Source organism: Sus scrofa, chromosome 13, assembly GCF_000003025.6.
Source record: "Sus scrofa isolate TJ Tabasco breed Duroc chromosome 13, Sscrofa11.1, whole genome shotgun sequence".
In the NCBI taxonomy this organism is placed as follows: domain Eukaryota; kingdom Metazoa; phylum Chordata; class Mammalia; order Artiodactyla; family Suidae; genus Sus; species Sus scrofa.
The window spans coordinates 95,074,043-95,094,092 of NC_010455.5; the positions used below are offsets into that span (position 1 = coordinate 95,074,043).

Below are 20,050 nucleotides of genomic sequence, written 5' to 3' on the forward strand. Positions count from 1 at the left end.
ACCAGTTTGCAGAGTAAATGAAATGCAAGAGAACATTCTTGCTATTGTTTCCTCACCTCATTAACAAAAAAAGCATCCCACAGAGTAAAAAATGAAATCTCAGTAGATTGATTCTGGAAAATTCAAATTACCATTTTTTTCATAGTTGGTAGTAATTCCTTGCTGAATGCAGATGAATTTATATGATTTAAACTACAGTTAATTCAAAACACTGCATGCTTATACTTTGGAATTGTTGGTCCAATGAACTCAAACATACTTGTTTTCTTCAAAGTGAAAAAAAAAATTCTGATTACCTTTTGATAGAAAAAGAATGGAGTTGGCAAGAATATACACAAAACATCCTTGTATCTCTCTTACCTTAGTGATTAAGTTTTTAATTCAGGTGCAGAGCTGTTTTTAAATAGTTTGTTCTACTGAGTAGTAGATCCAGGATAGAGATGCTATCTAGACATCACACAGGGTATCCTTGAAAGAGGGAACCCTCTCCCTGGGGAATTGTTTACTTGGCATTTAGTAAAGGTCATGGAATGCCAGTATCCAAACCTTACTTAAAGGTGCTCAAGAGAGTTCCTGTCGTGGCGCAGAGGAAACAAATCCGACTAGGAACCATGAGGTGACAGGTTCAATCCCTGGCCTTCTTCAACAGGTTAAGGATCCGTCATTGCTGTGAGCTGTGGTGTAGCTCACAGAGGCAGCTCAGATCTGGAGTTGCTGTGGCCATGGTGTAGGCCAGCAGCTGTATCTCCAATTAGACCCCTAGCCTGGGAACCTCCGTATGCCACAGATTCAGCCCTTAAAAAGCAAACAAAGTTTAAACAAAAACAAAAAAAAAAGGTGTTCGAATTAATAACTTTATATATTGCTTATTAGGTTCTTGCTTGATAAAATATTTTCAATTCCCCATAAGTTTTATGTTTGATTCTCTTAATGCATCACCATGAATTTAGATGTGACCTTGCACTCACAGTGACTAGACATGTGCCCCTGTCACTGATAATCAATTAGTAGGGATATAACACCTCCTGAAGCTGTGAAAGTGTTAAGCATTCTGCAGCTTTCCTCATATTTACCTTGTGTGAACAAGACTTTGAAGCATAGAACCACTCATGGATCCCAAACTTGTGTGGCCATCTATTCGTTGCCCAAACTGGTCCTGGAACTTGAATTTTGAGTAAATTTTAATATGATGGGATCATTATTTATTTTAATGGCTGATAGGTAATAATAGCTAAATAGCAGTGGGTTGAGATTTATGAAAGTGCTATTCAATTTCCTGGTTTTGATACCACATCTAAATTTGAATAAGGCATGTATCTATTCTCTAAAAGGTCAATAATATAACTAGTCTGTAGCTTGCCCTTACAAAGTTAAAATGTGAAGATAAAGAAAGAATATGAGTTCTTAGAAGAAAGCTGGTATTCACATCTATGGTGTCTTAGAGATTTCACAGTAACTGGAGCCAGCTATGAAATTAACTAAAACCCACATATTTGTGTTGAAGGAGCTCATGAGTACAGTCTTATTAAAAAATAAAAGATGTCTTACTAAACAAAAAAAAGATGTCCTGATAACATGATGTGTGTTTGTGGCCATCTCTTCATGGATAGTTGGGAAAAAAAGATATATATATACATGAGCAGAGAAAGCCTGATGAAAGGAAATTTGGTAAAATAATTTATTACAAAAAAATTACTAAGGTAATGCTTACTAAGTCTTTTGCAACTACATTCTTATTAAAGCAATTTAACTTGATTAGTAGTTGAAAATTATAAAATCTCCATAACCTAATGGCTATAAGTTACTCAGTACTTTCAAAGTGATACCTTGATGTTCTGCTCCAATTCAAAGACACATTGACTTTCTGTGAATCTGTGCTGGTCATTTCTTTTGATTCAGGGATGGGTTTCTATTTTATTGTGCTTTATCTGTTACCAAAAATTAATACTGAATTGAAAACAAATTTTAAGTTCAAGTGCCATGATGAATATTTAGAAGATTCTTCAGCAATATACTGTTCTTTATTTCTTGCAGGCTTGTACAGCATATGTGGATTTTATGATTTCTGTGGCCAAATTGATTCGTCAGGAAAAAGGACTGCCCGTCGATGAGAACCAGCTTTCTTTGGAAATGAATAAAGTTATGGAATTGGAAAAAGAAATTGCCAATGTAAAACACATTTTCTCTGATACACTGAATACCGTCAGCCACTTTTTATTTTTTTCTCCTCTCTGTCATATTTTAAGGGTAAAAAGTACAACTTCTTAACCAAGTGATAAAAATGCATAGCTCAATAATGGATCATTGATTTCAGGAGGACCTTTGAAACTGTGGAATTTGTAGTAAACCAGGTTCCAGACATCCAGGAGACATACTAAATTTGACAAATATTAAACTAGATATGGTTAATGACCTATTATAAGTGGATTACATCAAGGTGCTATTTACAAACTGCTGTTGAGATGCCCTTGAGATCAGGACACACTTGATTGCTAACTATTCAGCAAATTTCTTTTACTTTTGATATGTACAGTTTTACAACTTTACAGAAATTGTTTCTATCTCCTTGCTCAGAAGTATTAGCCCTGGAACATGGCCACACAACTATGTGAGGCCACTGAGTCAGACTGTCAGGCTGCTTATTCGCTCAGGGGAAATCCCACAGAAGGAGTTTATCAGCAGAGCCCAAGGGGTATGTTCCTGACTTTCATCTAGTTCTGGGTGAACATTTAGATTCTGATTTGGCACATTCCTGTCTGATGTTTCTCTGACAGGATCTGCAGTCTCAAGCAAAAACTGTATAAATGGTCGCTTTCAATCTGTTTAGGATGCTCGGGACTCTGTGACATTGCAGACAATAGCCTGCACTCCTAAATGCCTATCTGCTTGGCACTGCCATCAGGATCTTGAAGACTGAAGATTTTGGGGGGCACTTTTAGCTTTCCTGAGGCTACATCTCCGATCAGAACCAGACTTTGCATGGAGCTCCAACTGAATGAGTGGCAGTTTAATGGGTTACATGTGGTTTCTTTGTCGGAAACAGAATTATTAGAGAACAGTTGATTGTGCTGGGTTTTTACCACTTGCACCTTCCTAATCCATGTTCTCCTTTGATCAGCCTCAGCTCTGATCTTGTTGTATCTAACCTCAGAATTTTTGTGTCTATATTTCTCTCTCTGAGACTATGAGATGGTGATAGGGTCTGAGTAGTCTTTGAATCACCTGTGTATTTCTTAACTGTCCAGCAGGCCATTGCATGCAGATGTTACATACTTTGTTTTTAAATAAATGAATAAGTAAGTGACCTAAAGGGGAAATTGGAACCACTGTCATTTGAGAAATTATTCCCATTTTAACCTTTTGTCTGTTTTCACTTAACATTACTTTTATTCCTTTCAACTACTAATCAGGGAGTTGTACTGGAATTTCATTTTTTGATTCAGTGAAAAAATAATAGTAGATGCTGTAGATAGCACTAGACTCATTAGGCTGGATGAGAGGTCAATTACAAAAGTAGGTGTTAGCCTTCCCCTCAGATAACTTGCCACCTAACTGTACTATGTACTAGGAATTTTCTCTGTCTTACCTGCTTTAAATTCTTACAGAAATTGGAGTTCCCATCGTGGCTCAGTGGTTAACAAATCCAACTAGGAACCATGGGGTTGTGGGTTCCATCCCTGGCCTCACTCAGTGGGTTAAGGATCCAGCATTACTGTAAGCTGTGGAGTAGGCTGGGTGGCTATAGCTCCGATTAGACCCCTAGCCTAGGAACCCCCATATATATATACCTCGGGTGCGGCCCTAGAAAAGACACCCCCCCAAAAAAAAATTCTTGCAGAAATCATCATGCTTTTTTTTTCCTCCTGTCTGAATTTTAATTGGGACATTGAATGGTCATAAGTGGAAAACAGAGTATTTCAGAGATAAACTGGAAATGACTATATTCAAGAAAGTCATTGTAATATGAAATAGCCACAGACACAGTTGAGCTGATCATTAGCCATAGAAGGAAAGAGTCTGTAAATAGTGCATATGTGGTTTGGCAGTTATCAAAATATAAAGACATTAAAAAAATTTATTTTTATTGTTTTGCTTTTTTTAGGGCCACACCCACAGCACATGGAGGTTCCCAGGCCAGGGATCAAATCAGAGCTACAGCTAGCGACCTACACCACAGCTCAGAGCAATGCCAGATCCTTAACCCACTTGAGCAAGGCCAAGGATGGGACCCGCCACCTCATGGTTCCTGCTTAGATTTGTTTCCGTTGCACCACAACGGGAACTCCCTTGAAGAATTTTGTATTTGGCACTGCAGCCAAATCTTAGTAATTGTTACTAAATGTTACTGAATATACTGAAAATCTCTTATATTTCTCTTTTCTTCTTTATATGACAATATAAATATAAAACAAATATAGATTAGAACTTAAACATAATTATGTTGTACCCATCCCATATTTCTTTTCTTTTTTTCTTTTTTGTCTTTTTTAGGGCCACACCTATGGCATATGGGAGTTCCCAGACGTAGGGGTCAAATTGGAACTGTAGCTGCCGGCCTATGCCACAGCCACAGCAGTGCAGGATCCCAAGCTGCATCACTGACCTACACCACAGCTCATGGCAACACTGGATCCCTAACCCACTGAGTGAGGCCAGGGATCGAACCTGAGTCCTCATGGCTACTAGTCAGCTTCATTACTGCTGAGCCATGACAGGAACTCCCCGTATTTCTTTTTCCCTTATATATAGTTATATTTTTCTAAAGAATTACTGGTCTAACATAACCATCAAAAATTAAATCTGCAGGCTACAACTAAATCTGAAGATCGAAACGATCCAATGCTTCTTTATAACAAAATGACTTTAGCCCAGATCCAAAATAACTTTTCTCTAGAGATCAATGGGAAGGTAAGTAGCAAGTTTTATGTCCTCTCTTACTGTGACATGTCCAAAATGATAACATTGGAATGCAGTTTGTTAAAATTCAATGATTTCTTATTTATTGAAGTAAATTCAACATCAAAATGAATTTAGGTGACACCAACCCTTTGACTTCATGAAAGGACTTAAAAAAAACTATTTGAAATCATTATATTTATATTTGGGTAGAGTGAATTTCAAAGGTGAAAGTCCTTTCAAGGCAGCTATGCAATAATATTAGAAACTATCATTGGAAAGGGGTTTGGAAACATTAAAAGCAAAAATCCTCTGAAAGACCATTATATAGCCGTTAACTTAGGCAGTCAGATTTCTTTTTAACTCTGAAAAAGTGTAATTTATTCATAGAACTTGCCATGTTCTCATCAAAGCCATCTCTGGAGGTATTCAGAGCAATAATGGAGAAATAGAACACAAGAAATATATCTATAGGTTTCACTTATAAGCATAAATTGACATTTTTTTTTTTTTTGCTTAGTTGCAATTTCTTAGCTAGTATCTAAAATAATCTCCGTTAAAGCTTTGCATGTATTCTTGTGTATTAGTTGATCTACACAATCAGGAAATGAAGTAACATTCATGGGAAAATTACAAGCCACCACATTAAGTGATTGAATTCTCTGGCACTGATTGCAGTAAAAAAGGACTTTTTAAGGGCATAACCTATTGAGTTAAGAATTTCTTACACAGAACTCTTTAATATAATAAGTGTTTGATAAATACATTTTGAAAGAGTGGTCTGGACCATCAAGGGAAATAAAAGTTCATAGCATCTCATACTCAGTAAGTGATCAGTTTATTTATATACTTATACATGTGTGTGTGTATATACATGTATGTGTATATGTATATATATATATATAAAATCATAGTGCCTAAGATATTGCTAATTTTAAATATTCACAAACATTGAAATGTGGAATTTCTGCAAGATTTGCATAATGTTCACGTCTGATGTTTTTTCTTAAATCCATTGGCGGTTGAATAACCACAATTACCATTTAAAGAATAATAGATAAGATTCCATCTTTTGGCAACTCCAAACCCAGCTTTTGAAGTATGAAAACTGCATACCTATCGACTCGATATTGATAGCTTAGAATGCATTTTGTTTGTCTTCATTGGACCTTCCATATTGTATCTCTCCATTACTGTTATCTGCCAGGGCATTGGTGTGCTTTCATTTATGGCATGATTTCCACTGAGATGTATTACTGTGTTCACATGGATTACTTATTAATATCCACTTTTAAGAGGTAAACATTTTATAGCCATTTAAATTTTTGGACAAACCTAGGAAACAGCTAAATTTCCTTTTCTTTCTTTTTATATTGGTTAGAGCAAGAATGTGACATTGAGCCTAATTTCTGGCATATGTTCACTACACTTAAAGGCTCTGCTTTTGTACTTAAGCGGTTGGTTTAGTTCTGCTATTTAAATAATTATGCTGCAGGACTAATTTTCATTCAAAAACTGATTGAAACAATTAAATAAAAATCCCAAACAAATATCAGACAGACTATTGTGATAAATATGTAGTGATGCAACTGACACTGCAACCATGTCTGATCCTGTAGCCATAATTGAGTCTTCGAACCAAGAAGAGAACTCCATAATTACTGAATGTTCTGTGCTTGCTTTTTTCCAGTCATTCAGCTGGTCAAATTTCACAAATGAAATCATGTCAACTGTGAATATTAATATTCCAAATGAGGAAGATGTGGTTGTTTATGCTCCAGAATATTTAACCAAACTTAAGCTCATTCTTACCAAATATTCTGCCAGGTAGGTATGTCAGTGTGACCATGTCCCAAAGTTTACATTTAATATCACTCTTCAGAAGCTTTGCAGCCTCATCTTTTCTGTTGCTGGGTGGTGGGTTTTTTTATACAGAGATCTTCAAAATTTAATGTCCTGGCGGTTCATAATGGATCTTGTAAGCAGCCTCAGCCGAACCTACAAGGAGTCCAGAAATGCCTTCCGCAAGGTGAAGAAAAAATCTCTCTTTTCTTAAGACTTAAAGCATAAAGAGATCCATGGTTATGAAGGCTTGCCATGTACATTGCTAGAATGTGGTAAACTTTGCCAAGAGACAAAATTCCAAATGTTGGTTATTTTGCCTGTGGGTAAGCCATGTTGCCTAGGAAAGCCAGTTTTTCTGTGCTCTTCCATGCTATGACTGTCTGCCCTGGCACTATGATTGAATTACCCTGGAAGGAGATGCTGTTGGTTATTTGAGCAGTTCATGAAAGAATGCTGGCTTGCTTTTTTACGTGTATTCAAAGTAATTTCAAGGTTATCTATCTCGATTAATTGGATTTTCTGGTGCTCATAGCACACTAGACATGTAGACAGATGGACTGCATGGATGTAGACAGCCCACTGAGAATACCCCTACCTAGAGATAACCTTATGGCCTTTTATTAGCTATAACTACATTATTGAGACAATCATCATTTTAAGTTCTATCGTGAAGGGAGAGGGAAGAAGGAGTTGAGGAAGGGGAAAAATCTCGCAAAGGTTTGGTTGGTGTCATGGAAAGGAAATAACTCTGATTGATTGAAATTTTTAGTTTTTACCCTTTAAAAGAAAATGTAGACATGTTTTTAAAATTAAAGAATGTGAAAATGGTGTTTTGCTAAATTTCCCTTACATAAGTGAATCCCTATATTGGTACTTAAATTTGTACAATGCAGTTCTTCTAAGTACTGAAATGAAAGTTCAGCAAAAACATTAAAAAACAAGGATGTGTTTTCTTGTATACTAGATCTCTCCCCGTTACATTTATTGAACATTAGTTTATGTTTATGCAGTGGCAATAGTGTTGTTTTGTTTATTTGGGGTTTTTTTTGGGGGGGGGTTGTTTTGTTTTATTTTGTTGTTTTGTTTTTTTTTCCCTAAAGCTGTTTAGAAGCATATTAAGTTGTAATAGCCAAAAATTCTACTAGGACATGCTACTGAAAATATACCTTATTTCCAGATCATAAATAAGTAGTTATTCAATTGGAATACATTTAATCCTATGCAAGGACATCATGACATGTGAAGAGAAGCCATGAATATTGCAGGAACTTAGGAGCATAGAGAATTAGAGTCCTATGAAATTTGTGTTCTTACCACACTTCAGTCGTCTATGCCCGGTCAAATGCCTTTTCCTTTTTCTCTCCCATAGGCTCTTTATGGCACAACATCAGAAACAGCGACATGGAGACGTTGTGCAAACTATGTCAATGGGAATATGGAAAATGCTGTGGGAAGGCTTTATGTGGAAGCGGCATTTCCTGGAGACAGTAAACATGTGGTAATGTTTTGAGCACAATACTCTATTTGTTTGCATTGATGGGCAATTACAGTAGTCTATAATTTATCTAAAATTTTATTAATTGGCATAGAACTTCTAAATCACAATTTGCCATTATTTCCCAATAAATTTCATCCTCCCCTCCTCAAGGGTCTAATTATGTTTCTGATCTTAATATTGTTTAACCGAAAACCAAATGTCCATTTTCCAGAAGCAGTGTATTCACAATACCTAGTCACATGTTCTAATGTTATAGTAATTTATGAACTCTTCTATTAGCAAAACTGGCTACAAATTAGTATCTTCTTAAAACTCAGAAAGTAAACCAGGGTTTATTTGAAGTGTAATACATGTACTTTATTTTTTATTGCTACTGAGATGAAGACAAGGGAACTTAAAGTCAGGGTGAAAGAATCTATTAAAATGCTACTTTATGCTCAGCTAAATTGCTAATAGTAATGGCTGCTAATATTTTATGTTAGTTCTTCTTTTGTAATAATGGAAACCATTACATTCTAAAGATGATTTTTATTAATGTTGTACATTAAGACCTATTTAATCATTAGTGTTGATAGTAAGAGTGTTGCTTTAAAATATAATTATCCACGTACATCTGGTTGAATCAACAATTTGTCCATAAATTTATATTTATTAACATAGTCATTGACCCACATAAAGACAGCTTATAACTTTTTTTAATTTGTGTTACAAAAAATTAATTAATGGCCTCAATTTGACTTCTGTTCTCTTGGTTTAAGGTTGAGGATTTGATTGCCCAGATCCGGGAAGTTTTTATTCAGACTTTAGATGACCTTAGTTGGATGGATGTTGAAACAAAAAAGAAAGCTGAAGAAAAGGTAAAAACATAGGCAGGTCTAACTATCAAAGAAAAATCTCTTTATAAGAAAAGATCAACTTTTAAGATATTTGAAGAAAAATATAGTAATCAAGGATTGCATAAAATAAAAGCAAGCTCCTTCAAGATGTAATGTTTCCAGGAATAGTTTTCATGGATGAAGTTTTTTTTCTATTATTTTCATCTTTTATTATCTTTTTGTAACTAGTTCCTACTCTCCATGTTCTGCTTAAAACTTTGAAAGATCTCCAGTTTTTCTTTTTTTTCTTTCCAAAGGAAGTCTTCAGAAAACAAGAGGAAACTCTTGTGTGAACAAGAAAGCATTAAAAGATATTTTCAGCAGTTCATATTTTTCCTCCTTTTATGAAATGTGTTTAAAAGACCTCTACCAATGTCTAAAAATATCCCCTCAATTTTAATGTAAATTTCCAACTAAAAATTTTTAAACATGTGCTATTTAGTTTTTTTATATGACCTAGGAAAAAAAGTAGTAAATTTCTATTCAAGTAAATGTAAGGTAGTGCATTATTTGAGTACCATAAAGTGTCCTACAGTTAGAGGAATGTTGAAAGAGCTTTTTATAACTATTCTTATTTACTCCTATTGTGCACCTTTTATTAGGACTTTTAATATCTTGCATTAGAATAAAAGTGAGATGTTTAAGGAAATCTCAGATTTAAATTTACTGTGATCATTGTCTTAAAGGAACATGTCCAGTGTAAACTGTATGTTCTTTAAGAGCAATATTCACATGCAACCAGATTTTTCCTCTGTAGTTAGATTAGCAAGATTAGAGAACTTGTTATAGAAAGAGTCCACAAATCTATTGTAATGAGAGAATCAAGATGGAGTCTGGTTCTGTTTCAGGATTAAATCACATGGAAACACTATCTTTTGGTTATCACAGAACCCTAAGTGGGTTAGGTCTAGAATTTGGAACATCGGTATAGCTATCTTTCCAATACTCTGACGAGGTCCTCAGAAGTTCAGGCTGGATTTGCTCCTTTCATTTACTAGCTATCATGACATGGTTCTGTTTAATATAGCCAATTAGACTGCTCTAGATCATCACTTCCCAAGTGGTGTCATGAAACACTGGAAATGCTAGTTGCTCAATGCAAGAGTCCCATGGTCTAAAGAGTTTAGGAAACATTTCCTACAAGATGGCTTCCTTGATCCCACCCTCTAGGATCATGCATCACAACTGAGAATTAATACTCCTTTTATTGCCTACTGTTGACCTTTAGAGTAAAGTAAACTGTTCATGGGCAGAAGTTTTTGCCTAGCATTGTATCTTCTGCTCCTTACAAAGTACCTGGCTTAGTGTAGACCCTTGAACACACCGAATGAATAAAAAGACAAATTAACTCATCCTTTTAGACACTTAAAATTGCCTAATTTTCGACTCTAAGAAGTTCTTCATTGAAGAAGCCTGCTTAATGTTTTTGCCACAGTATTTACCCAAAATATTTGACAAAAAAAAATGTCCTTTTCCTTCTAACACCTTTGAGGGAGAAATGTCTTCTAGAAAATAAAGTACCATTGAGAGAGGGCAATTTGTAATGGGCTGATGGCATGTAAAGAAAATGGGCTTGGCCTAACTGACTTAGTGACACATCTCTCTGATCCATTGGGGAAATCTTGGGCTAATGAAACAGATTTGTAACAAAACCACATCCATTTGATGGCAACCCACATAACTCAGAGATTCAGGCTTAACACTCCATGAAAATTTTAAATTAAAGTTTTTAAGAGCAGTGTGATATAAAATCAAAAATCAAATATCTTTGAGAAAAATGATAGAAATAATGGAGTTCCCATTGTGGCTCAGTAGGTTAAGAAGCTGATATAGTGTTTGTGAGGATATGAGTTTGATCCCTGGCCTCACTCACTGGCTTAAGGATCCAGCATTGCCACCAACTGCAGCATATGTCGAAGATGCAGCTCGCATCCAACTTTGCTGTGGCTATGATGTAGACTTCAGCTGCAGCTCTGATTCAACCCCTAGCCCAGGAACTTCCATGTGCTGCAGGTGCAGCCATAAAAAGAAAGAGAGGGGAAAAAAAATAACAAATAATAGAAATTCTCTGGTGGCTCAGTAGGTTAAGGATCTGGCATTGTCACTGCTGTGGCTCTGGTCACTACCGTGCTATGGGTTTGATCCTTGACCTGGGAATTTCCAAGTGCCCTAGCTGTGGGGGGGGGAGAAGGAAAGAAACAGCTGGTAGTGAATAAGTGGCAATAATGAAATAGTAAAAATAAGTAAACAATTTAAAAATAATAAAAATATAAATAGTAGTAAGCAAGCAGTCAATATGAGATGGTATAACAAGGAAGACCCTGTTTTTTACTCATTTAACTAATGTCATTCCTTTATCTGTGGGAAGATAGGCACACTGGCTTTGGAGACCAAAGAGAACATAAAAACTCCAGGAACCAACATTCAAGAAGAATGTTAGCACTACCTGTAAGCCCACATCTGTTTTCTCAGCCAGATCAGTGAAGTGGAAAGATAATTATAAGCTGCTAGAATGGAAATTCTAAATATTACCCCTCCTGTAAAATTGAAGACAGTAGCCTTTCAGAGAAAAAGTTCACAAAAGTACAATACCTATGGAACAATGACTTGTCAGTTTTCATTTCGGTTTTCCTGGGAAAGCTGCAGCCTATGAGAATAGTATATTTGAAGCTAAATTTCAGAACTATTGTTTATTTTGAACCCCAGGAAGAAGCTGTTGCAAAGGTCTCTGTTTAAGTGCTGTCACATATTCTTTGTGTAAACAGTGTGGGTCAAGTTATTCAATTGCCAGTCAAGGGAAAATTATAATGTTTGTATTTGAAAGTTCATAATCATCTTTACATTCAATATTATAATTTTCACAGGCCCTAGCAATTAAAGAAAGAATCGGCTATCCTGATGACATTATTTCAAACGACAACAAACTGAATAATGAATACCTTGAGGTAAGTATCTATAAAGACTCCACTGATGGCACCTAGGGCTGGTGGCAATGTCATTTCTAGCTATGGGGGGTCAGAAATTACATGAAATCGCCTACACCCAGAGTTCTTATTATACAAAGCCTTTAACACTGAAGCCAGAACTATGTTTGTTTTAGTTTTAGCCTTTTGTTTCATGGGCCTGATCTGTATTTGGTTTTTGTTATTTGGGTTTCCATATATTCCATTTTAAAAGTAGTGAGAAAACTGGTGTTTATTTAAAGAGCTTCAAGATGTAGACATTTAAGTGATGAGCAAGCTCCTTATCTCATCTTCTACAGGCTTGAAAAGTCAATTCTTAAGGTTTCCTTCCACTTTCTAATTATTCTTCTAGATAAACCAGGTAATGCCTTCTTTATTTGAAAAAAAAAACCTACTATTTGAGAACAGGAAATTATTTTATTCCCCTTTGGTAATGTAACAGTGAAAAGAAAACAAGAGTTCATTGAAGTCACTACAGTGTTGATTTCAGACTCAGCTGAGGTCCTTTTACCTTGAGGTCACCACAACTACTTGAAACCCTGGTGACAAGGTGATTCTTGTCTACGTCTGAGGATGACAGCAATTGCTAATCTGTTGATACCACCTAACATAGGAGTTTGTAAGGCACAGTGTCCTCTCTTCTTTTTACATTTGTAGAAAAGCTTGACTTTTTAAAAAATGAGCTGGCTGTAGCCTACGAGTCCCTGGGGCCCTTGTGGCAGGAGTCTAGTGGCTAAGCACAGAGTTTCCCAGCTGAACTCACCACTTGCCAACCAGCTCAGAGTATAAACTCAAAGTCAGACTCCTAGGGTTCAAATCTCAGCACCATCACTTATTAACTTGGGCAAGTGACTGAATTGTCTGTGCTTCCAGTTCCTCAACTTTAAAGTGGAGATAACAGGCCATCTTTATAAGATGATTATGAGGATTAAAAGAATGTGATTTTATCAAGGGCTTAGAGCAGTGCCTGGCACATAGTAGGTACTAAAAAAAATGTTAAAAAGAGATGCCAAAAAAATGTGTTATTATCTCATCTGTCATTGTAAGGATTAATATCAATAGCAAAGCTTGTCTGACACTGGTTTCATTTGATGAATTATGAAAGAACTGTAAAGTGGTGGGTGATTCAGCCAGAGCGGCAGCGACCTATAATATAGAACTAGGCTAATTGGAACTTAATTTTTCTTTGGTAAGTTTTAATGCATTCTATTTAATTAAGTGATAGCATTTAAGAAAATATCTCCTACATTACTTAGCAAAGACTTTGAAGATACCGATTTTAATATTTTTCCTCCAAATCTTTTATATTAATATAGTTGAGCTACAAGGAAGATGAATACTTTGAGAACATAATTCAAAACTTGAAGTTCAACCAAAATAAACAACTAAAGAAACTTCGAGAAAAGGTGGACAAGGATGAGTATGTATATTCCATTTTTCTAATATGTTCATTCAGAAGAGGGCCTTTGTTCGATTAAAGAACCTGACTTAGAACAATGTTAAAAGATGTAAAGTCCTCTATTTACTGAATACTTCTAAGAGCATTTAAGACTATACTAAAGTAGATTCAGTGATTTAACCAAAATTTAAATTTTTGTCATTAGTGTTTCTGCAGACTCCTTTGGGTTTTTCTTATATTACTGCCCGTTCGTCTGCTTTGTGGAAAAGGCTCTTAAGAAGCCCATTGCCTAAGTAACTCATAGCTGCTTCAAACCTGCTCTGAGGCTGTGTTTACTGTACTCAGAGTTATTGTGTGACCTCAGCCCAACCTGTTTTTTGTTTGTTTGTGTGTTTGTTTTCTTCTTTTTAGGGCTGCACCCACGGCATATGGAGGTTCCCAGGCTAGGGGTCCAATTGGAGCTACAGCTGCCGGCCTACACCACAGCCACAGCAATGCCAGATCTGAGCTGCGTCTGCAACCTACACCACAGCTCATGGCAATGCCAGATCCTTAATCCACTGAGCGAGGCCAGGGATCCTGCCACCTCATGGTTCCTAGTTGGATTTGTTCCGCTGCACCACGACGGGAACTCCCCAACCTGTTTTTCATCAGTCAATCATCCTGAAACTCCAGCCTCTTCCTGGATTGTCCATGGAACACCTCTCAACCTGATGGTAGTCAAGTATGAGATACCAGGAATCAGTCTCACTCATAGCCTTCAAAGGCTCTAAATCTCAGCTTACTAGTGGCATTAATACTTCATAGCAACTAAGTACCAGTTTAATGTTTATTTTTCAGTTAAATGGATGTGTCCAACATATTTATGAAAATAAGTGTTTGTACACTTAAATCCCTTGAACTGCTTGTGTAGACTTTTTCTGACTAGGCTTTCAGCTCCTGGAGAACAGGGGACCAGTCCTGAACACATGGAGGTTTTCAGTTAAAACTGAATTAATGAATGAGTGAGCAAATGAGAAGTAAATATATTAACTGGATTTTGGTGGTAACTAATACAGTAACATGCTAGTGAGGTGCTGCATTCATTTATTCTTTCATTAATTCATTCATTAAGCTAGTATTTTGAAATACTGACCAAGTCCAGATGTCATTGGCAACTGGGAGAATCAAAGGTGAACTTTGATTATATTGTATTATATTACAGCAGCATAGGGGGGAAAGACATGTTACAATAAACTGTATCACTAGGAGGGAAATGTGCCATCAGGAGAGAAATGTGCCAAGAAAGGCACAAAGTGCAGGAGGACTATTTGATGACGAGGCTGTTCTCTTCTCGGTCTACCAAGTACAAGTTGAACAAAATTCCTAATATGGAAATGCAAATACATTTGAATCCAGATACAACATTTTGAACCCTTCAGGTACCTTGAAAAAGACTGATTTCTTTTGCTGACCTCTGGGTTAACACTGGAGCAAATGTTATGTTGCCCAGTGCTAAAAATGGGACAGCAAATGTCAGAGAATGTTTAGTTTCCCAGGTGGGAAAGAAATTTGGAGAATGGGTACATGCGGTTTGTGTTAGAATCAGTTGTCAAATCCTACCTCTAGAAACTAACAGAAATTCATCAAAAAGAATGCCCTATGGGTACATTTATAATCTGAGAAGCTTCTTACAAGTCTGAATATTTTTATTTATTTAAAAATACTTGAGTTGCTTTTAGTGATTTTTAGGACTGCATAAAAAGTCTACATATAAATATCATCAAATATTCTTTCTGAAAATAGCTAATATAACCTGAACCCACCTAACACCAGAAGATATCTTAATAATTTAAGAAATATTTGTTGAATTATATCTTGATGTTTCCTTTGTAAGTTAATGTAGTCCCAGTTCCATAATCATTTTGTAAGATAGCGGGCAGTTTTCATTCCTTTTCATTTGTGTTGATTTTCTCTTAAGTCCTTTTCTCTTTACCATAGATAATCAAAAGCAAAAATTGTGTGTAATATTTTAATGAATGTTTGCCTAATAGAATGCATAGCTCAGTGATACTTTTTGGATCCTTTCCATGAGCTTCTGACAGGAGCAGTGTGACTATAATGTCTTCTCTGCTATACCAGGCTAGTTTTTCTTCCTTCCCCAGCTTCTGTCTGTGTGTTGAGTACAAGGTTCAAAACTCTAATTCAGGGGAGAATTAGAAATCATACTCATTCCCCAACTCCACCACCCTAGATTGTGATGTAATTGCCTGTATGTGGGAACTAGGTCTTCCTATCCTATTTTTATTTTATGGCCTCACCCACAGCATATGGAAGTTCCCAGGCCAGGATTTGAATCAAAGCTGCAACAGCAGCCTGTGCCACAACTGTGGCAATGCTGGATCCTTTAACCCACTGCACTAGACTAAAGATTGAACCTGTGCCTCTACAGAGAACTGAGCCACTGCAGTTGGATTCCTAACCCACTGCACCATGGCGGGAACTCTGCTGGCCTTTTTTTTTTTTTTTTTTGGCTGTTTTTTTTTTTTTTTTTAAACCACCCTACCTTCTCAAGTCAGAACCCCTGTGTTAGTATTAGTTCCTTTTTGTGTTGAGTCATGCTTGCTTATATTCAATTTTGTGAATTTTTTTTTCACAAGGTGATGCCTGTAATTTGGCAATTTGGCTTAAAACTTCAGTTTTTGTCTTCCAAAATATTGGAAGTACTTTTGGTAGTAATTGCATTAAGTCATTAGGGCTGCTCTTGCAGATTACAGCATAATAAAAATTCCACATATTTTATTGAGTTTTCTTACAGTGAAAGGATTTGACTTTGCTCCTGCGTTATAGTAATCATCACAGTTTTCTTTGCTTTTAATATAGCATCAAGTTCTGTTTCAGAAACAGCTAGACCTTTGGATCTGCAGTACAAACCTGGGCCAGACACAAATATTCAGTGTTCATAATGGGAATAGTAGATGATGCCAATAAGCATACGAATTTGTCCAGTGGACCACAATTCTTCCCTTGTTCATTTAACAGAAACCTACACATAGTGTGATTCAACTCCAGCATTACCTCCTTATTCACAGCACCCCTTTCCATGTTCCTCTTCTCCTTGTCTCTATGCTATACCTTACACACATTTTAGTCATTGCACCAGTAAATTCTATTCCATTGAGCTGAACTAGCCCTTGTTGAAAGCAGAAACCATGTATTTGTGTCACCAGAGATTGAACACTGATGAGCAAAATGTAGACTTATCCTCAGTGATGATGGGGTGAGTGATTGTTAAAATAGTTTGTAATAGGAGTTCCTGTCATGGCACAGTGGTTAACAAATCTGAATAGGAACCATGAGGTTGTGGGTTGCTGTGGCTCTGGCGTAGGCTGGCGGCTACGGCTCCGATTGGACCCCTAGCCTGGGAACCTCCATACGCTGCAGGAGCGGCCCAAGAAAAGGCAAAAAGACAAAAAAAAAATAGTTTGTAATAATGCTGATAAATTAAACTCAGCTGCTAAAGTAAATATTGACATATCCAAGCATTTCATCATTATTGGTTGGTGAGGATACCCAAAATGATCTCTGCTGGTCACTCTGCTTAACAAATTCAAAAAAAATTGAGGAAGTCAGGGAGTCTGCATGTGATGTACCTGTTAACCATATGGCCAAAAGGACCTCCTTTCTCCCATTTGAGTAGCTGCAAAGGACAAAGATTTAAATTTAAAAGGGTTTTGATTCATGCAATTTTTGAATGTCTAGCTTACGTTTCCAAAATTATTTCAAGCATTATGTTCTCTGGGCATTTAGTGACAGTTTGTAAAAAATTTCAAACATGTATGTTATCAAATAATAATAGTGCTAAATTGAGAATATAATATCCATTCTAAAATTATTTAGATATGTATCTAAAATGGCTTACTTCCAGTTACATGATTATTCACTTAGACACCATGGAACAAATATAAACTTCTAAAAGGAAACAATGTACAAGAATAAAATACAATGAATTCCTTTTCTTATTTTGGACTTGATGCTATTTTGTTAGTTTCTCAGAACAGAATTTTCTCTACTGTAATTGGGACAGGTAGTGCCTGTGTTTGTAAATCATGACCCACTGAGGATGTGGAGTTACATTTCATAAACTACAAAGATTTATTTCATTGCTACATCTTTCCTACTGTTATACAAAGTGACATTAATAGCAGCCAACTCCATAAACATTTTATCAAGCAGCTACAGTATGTAAAGCACTGAGCTAAACCCTGGAGGATAAAGAGACAAGTAAGAATTGTATCTCATACCTCCCAATCTAGAGGAAAAGGCAGATGAGTAACAATGAAAGCTGATGAAAGGCAGAGCTGGTTGTACTATTACAAGACGACAAAGTGCTAGCTTAGCACTTTAAAAAAAAAACAACTGCAATTAAACCTTTACTTATTAGCAGAACATTCTCTGGAAACAACATGTCAGCATTTAAATTAATATTGAGGTGAACAGGGGACTTACTTAAAACAAACAAAACAAAATAGTTCATTTCTATCTTTATTACTTCAAGCCTGCTGTTTTTTTTCTAACCTGGGCTAATTGGATGTTTGTAAGCCTCTGATATAAGCAGTGCTACTGAGGTTGGCAGCCCAACAGCTGTGGCTCTGCATAGTTCTTCCTGCAAGGCCAACACCATCAAAAATGGCCAGATGGTTGGTACCACCGTAGTTTTGCCACTGCATTGAGTCACTATCACTTTTTCAGCGTCCCAGTTCTGCCAGTTACTACTTGTAGCTTTTTAAAAGCCATGCAATTTCCTTATTTATAAAATGAGCAGGTTGATTTAGACTCTATAATATCTCTAAGGTTCATTCTAACATTAAAATTTTATGACCCTTACTGTGAAGTTTTGAAAAGATCCAGGATGTTTTCCTCTTTGGCTTCTCCAGATCAAGTGACCCAAGAGAAAAAGAACATATTCTTGGGAGGTAGAGAAGTACCTCACTTCTTTCCGAAATATCTTTTCTGATATTTCTCCTCCACTGATATTCTAGACTCAATCTTCATTCTAATTAAGTCCTGTATCATCGGATTTGATTATCAAGAGAATAATTAGAAAGGACTTGTATGGGTAAATGAGATGGCACAGATGTAGAGAGTTGATAGGAGCAGTCCAGGATGGGCGCTCAGAGTGTTGGAGACTTGGGCCACAAGGGACTCTCCATGATGTAGATGTATGGGAAAGATATGTAAAAAAGATTATTTGGGAGTTCCCTCTGTGGCACAGTGAGTTAATGATCCAGCTTGTCTCTGTGGAAGTGCTGGTTGGATCCTTGGCCCAGCACAATGAGTTTCTGCAACTGTGGCATAGGTTGCAGCTACAGTTCATATTAGATTCCCAGCCTGAGAACTTCCATATGCCACAGGTGTGGCTGGAAAAGAGAGAGAGAAAAAAAACCTATCATTTGGCTTATCAAGTACTACTTAGCCAGAAAGACTAAACTTGGATAAATCACTCTAATTCCCTATGCCATGTCTGCCCTGGTGTGCTCATATTCTGTGCATATTCTAATAGAGTCAAATGTTAGAGTTCTCTTTTAGATTCCCATTAAACCAACAGACTTTGTATTTTTTCCACTATGTTTTGGGGTTATAAGCAAAATATCTTTTATCAGTAAAAAACATTTCTGCTTTTTAATTAGCATCCAAGGAGGGTTTTGTTTTCAGAGGGGAAGAAGAAGTAGGAAGGGAAGATAAAGACATTAAAGGTTGAAGTTTTAAACTGAGAGAACTTTGCAAAAGACGTTTAAAGCTTTATACCAGTATGGCCTCTCAAGAGGACAGTATCCAGAGAGTACACGGCTTTCAGTTGCCATGGCTCTTTTACAACCTGCATAGATCAGTACCTCCCCTAGGCTTAGTGCCCTCCACCCTCCCAGGGTCCCTCTTGGGGTTTGGAGGACCTATTGACCTAACAGGAACCAAATATGTATTGGGTACCTGTCATATTACCAACACTGTGCTAAGCCCTAGAGATATGAAGAACAAAACATGAAATAAACATCTGCACAGGAAAAGAAATGGAAAGGCCACCTAAGGAATGGGAGAGAATATCTGCAAACCACATATCTGGTAAGGAATTTTCTCCAAAATGTATAAAGCACTCCTATAATTCAATAGCAAAAAAACTAAACCCAATTTCAAAATGAGCCCTGGATTTGAATAGACATTTCTCCAAAGAAGATGTACAAATGAACATCAGGTATATGAAAAAATGCTTGAATCACTAATTGTCAAGGAAATGCAAATCAAAATCCCAGTGAGGGAGTTCCTGTCATAGCTCAGTGGTAACTAACCTGACTAGTATCCATGCGGATGTGGGTTTGATCCCTGGCCTCGATCATTAGGTTAAGATCCAGCATTGCTGTGCGCTGTGGTGGAGGTTGCAGACATGGCTTGGTGCTGTGGCTGTGGTGAAGGCTGACAGCTGCAGCTCCAATTAGACCCCTAGCCTGGGAACTTCCATGTGCTATAGGTGCAGCTCTTAAAAAAAAAAAAAAGAAAAATCCTAGTGAGTTATCACATCACTCTTTTCAGGATAGCTATC

General features: G+C 36.6%; 1 protein-coding gene across 7 annotated transcripts in view; it reads left to right on the forward strand.

Moving 5' to 3' along the window:
- The window catches only part of MME (membrane metalloendopeptidase), a 104,583-nt gene that overhangs the window by 55,648 nt on the left and 28,885 nt on the right, over positions 1-20,050 (forward strand). For all 7 annotated transcript variants that reach the window (XM_021069692.1, XM_021069693.1, XM_003132501.5 and 4 more), the window contains 8 exons: positions 2,035-2,169; positions 4,807-4,908; positions 6,587-6,723; positions 6,832-6,925; positions 8,111-8,239; positions 8,998-9,096; positions 11,979-12,059; positions 13,394-13,497. In XM_021069692.1, coding sequence (XP_020925351.1) covers positions 2,035-2,169; positions 4,807-4,908; positions 6,587-6,723; positions 6,832-6,925; positions 8,111-8,239; positions 8,998-9,096; positions 11,979-12,059; positions 13,394-13,497 — 881 coding nt within the window. The remainder of the gene's footprint in view (positions 1-2,034; positions 2,170-4,806; positions 4,909-6,586; positions 6,724-6,831; positions 6,926-8,110; positions 8,240-8,997; positions 9,097-11,978; positions 12,060-13,393; positions 13,498-20,050) is intronic.